Raw genomic sequence first — 1,408 nt, forward strand, 5'->3', positions numbered from 1 at the left:
TCTCCTCCTGGCAGCGCAGCGCCTCGGCCGTGCCCACGAAGCAGCCCAGCTCGTCGCCGCAGCAGATGCTGGGCCCGAAGCAGCGCCCTTTGCCCCCGGGGCCGCAGGGGAGACACTGGCGGGAGGGCGGGGGGTGAGCGCGGGCCGAGCGAGGCCGGGGGCCGCGGTCGCGGGAGGGGGCGCACGTCCACTAGAGGCCGCGGGCCCCGCGGGCCGGGCCGGGCGGGGCGGGCAGGGGCGGCGGGCCGCGGCCCGGGCTCACCTGGCGCACGTCGAGGTCCAGCGCGGCCCTCTTGCCGCCCAGGGGGCAGTTCTGGATGTAGCAGGCGGAGGTGAGCGCCAGGAGGCCCAGCAGGCAGCAGGCGAGGCCGGGGCCGGCCATGGTGCGGGCGTGCGGGGTCGGGGGCGGCGGCGGCGGCGGCTCCGGGACCGGCCCTTTTATGGCCGGGGCCGCGCGGGCGGAGCACTGTCTAAGAGGCCCGCCGCATGACTGGTCACAGCGGGTCGCCGCGGGTCAGGCCCTAGGCGCCCGGCGCGCCCCCTCATTTGCAAGGGCCTGGCCGGGTCACGGTCACCGCATCGGCTGACCGACTGGGTGCAGGGGAGGCAGACGGCGAGGCCGTGCGGGGGCGGGTGGCTTGTGCGGTGGCCTGGGCCCCCCTGGGGTGGGACAGGGAGTCTGGGGGTCTGCGGCCCAACCAAGGACTATGTAGCTAGACTCCCAGTATGTGGGGGAGGGGTTACACGGCAGACACTTGGACCCCCCAGGCCAGGCCAGGCCCCGCAGGACTCCCCCCTGCCTCTTGGCTGGTTGCACCGCAGCCTGGTCTCTCTTGTGAGGGAGGTCTCCCCTGCCTGAACCCACATTTCCTGGAACCCACCTTCCACCCTCACCCCCACCCCCACATCCCTGCACCTGGAACTTGTACAGGGAAAGATCTTTATTTTCTCTAACTTGTAACTGAAATTTAGCCCTCGCTTCGACTGTGAGGTGGGCAATTAGCCACAGTGGAATTTGCAACCCGTGTGGCTTTGTCATACATCAAAATGACAGATATTCTCCTATCATGTTACAGCTATTGCAAATGTCTCTAAACGTTGTTTAAAGATTTTATTTATTTCTGAGAGGGGGAGAGAGACAACACAAGCAGAGGGAGTGGTAGGCAGAGGGAGAGGGAGAAGGAGGCTCCCCGCTGAGCAGGGAGCCCGATGTGGGGCTTGATTCCAGGACCCCGGGATCATGACCCGAGCCGAAGGCAGACGCTTAATGACTGAGCCACCCAGGCACCCCTTTTTTAAGATTTTATTTATTCATTTGAGACACAGAGATACGGGGCGGGGAGAGGGAGAGCATGAGCAGGAGAGAGGCAGAGGGAGAGGGAGAAGGAGGCTCCCCGCTGAGCAAGGA

The 1,408-nt window shown here is 66.1% G+C and overlaps 1 protein-coding gene across 1 annotated transcript; it reads right to left on the bottom strand.

The window, feature by feature from the left end:
• Positions 1-4: 4 nt before the first annotated feature.
• LOC145718870 (oxytocin-neurophysin 1) lies at positions 5-397 on the bottom strand (the record flags this gene model as incomplete). The annotated part of the gene is made up of 2 exons (XM_081810375.1): positions 263-397; positions 5-115 (listed from the first exon to the last, which is right to left on the bottom strand). Coding segments are annotated over exons 1-2 (231 nt in total), but the record flags the coding sequence as incomplete, so codon positions are not given.
• Between the last annotated feature and the right edge of the window lie 1,011 nt (positions 398-1,408).

The sequence above is a fragment of the Leptonychotes weddellii genome, unplaced genomic scaffold (assembly GCF_054177405.1).
Source record: "Leptonychotes weddellii isolate Sample4059 unplaced genomic scaffold, ASM5417740v2 HiC_scaffold_23965, whole genome shotgun sequence".
Classification (NCBI taxonomy): Eukaryota; Metazoa; Chordata; class Mammalia; order Carnivora; family Phocidae; genus Leptonychotes; species Leptonychotes weddellii.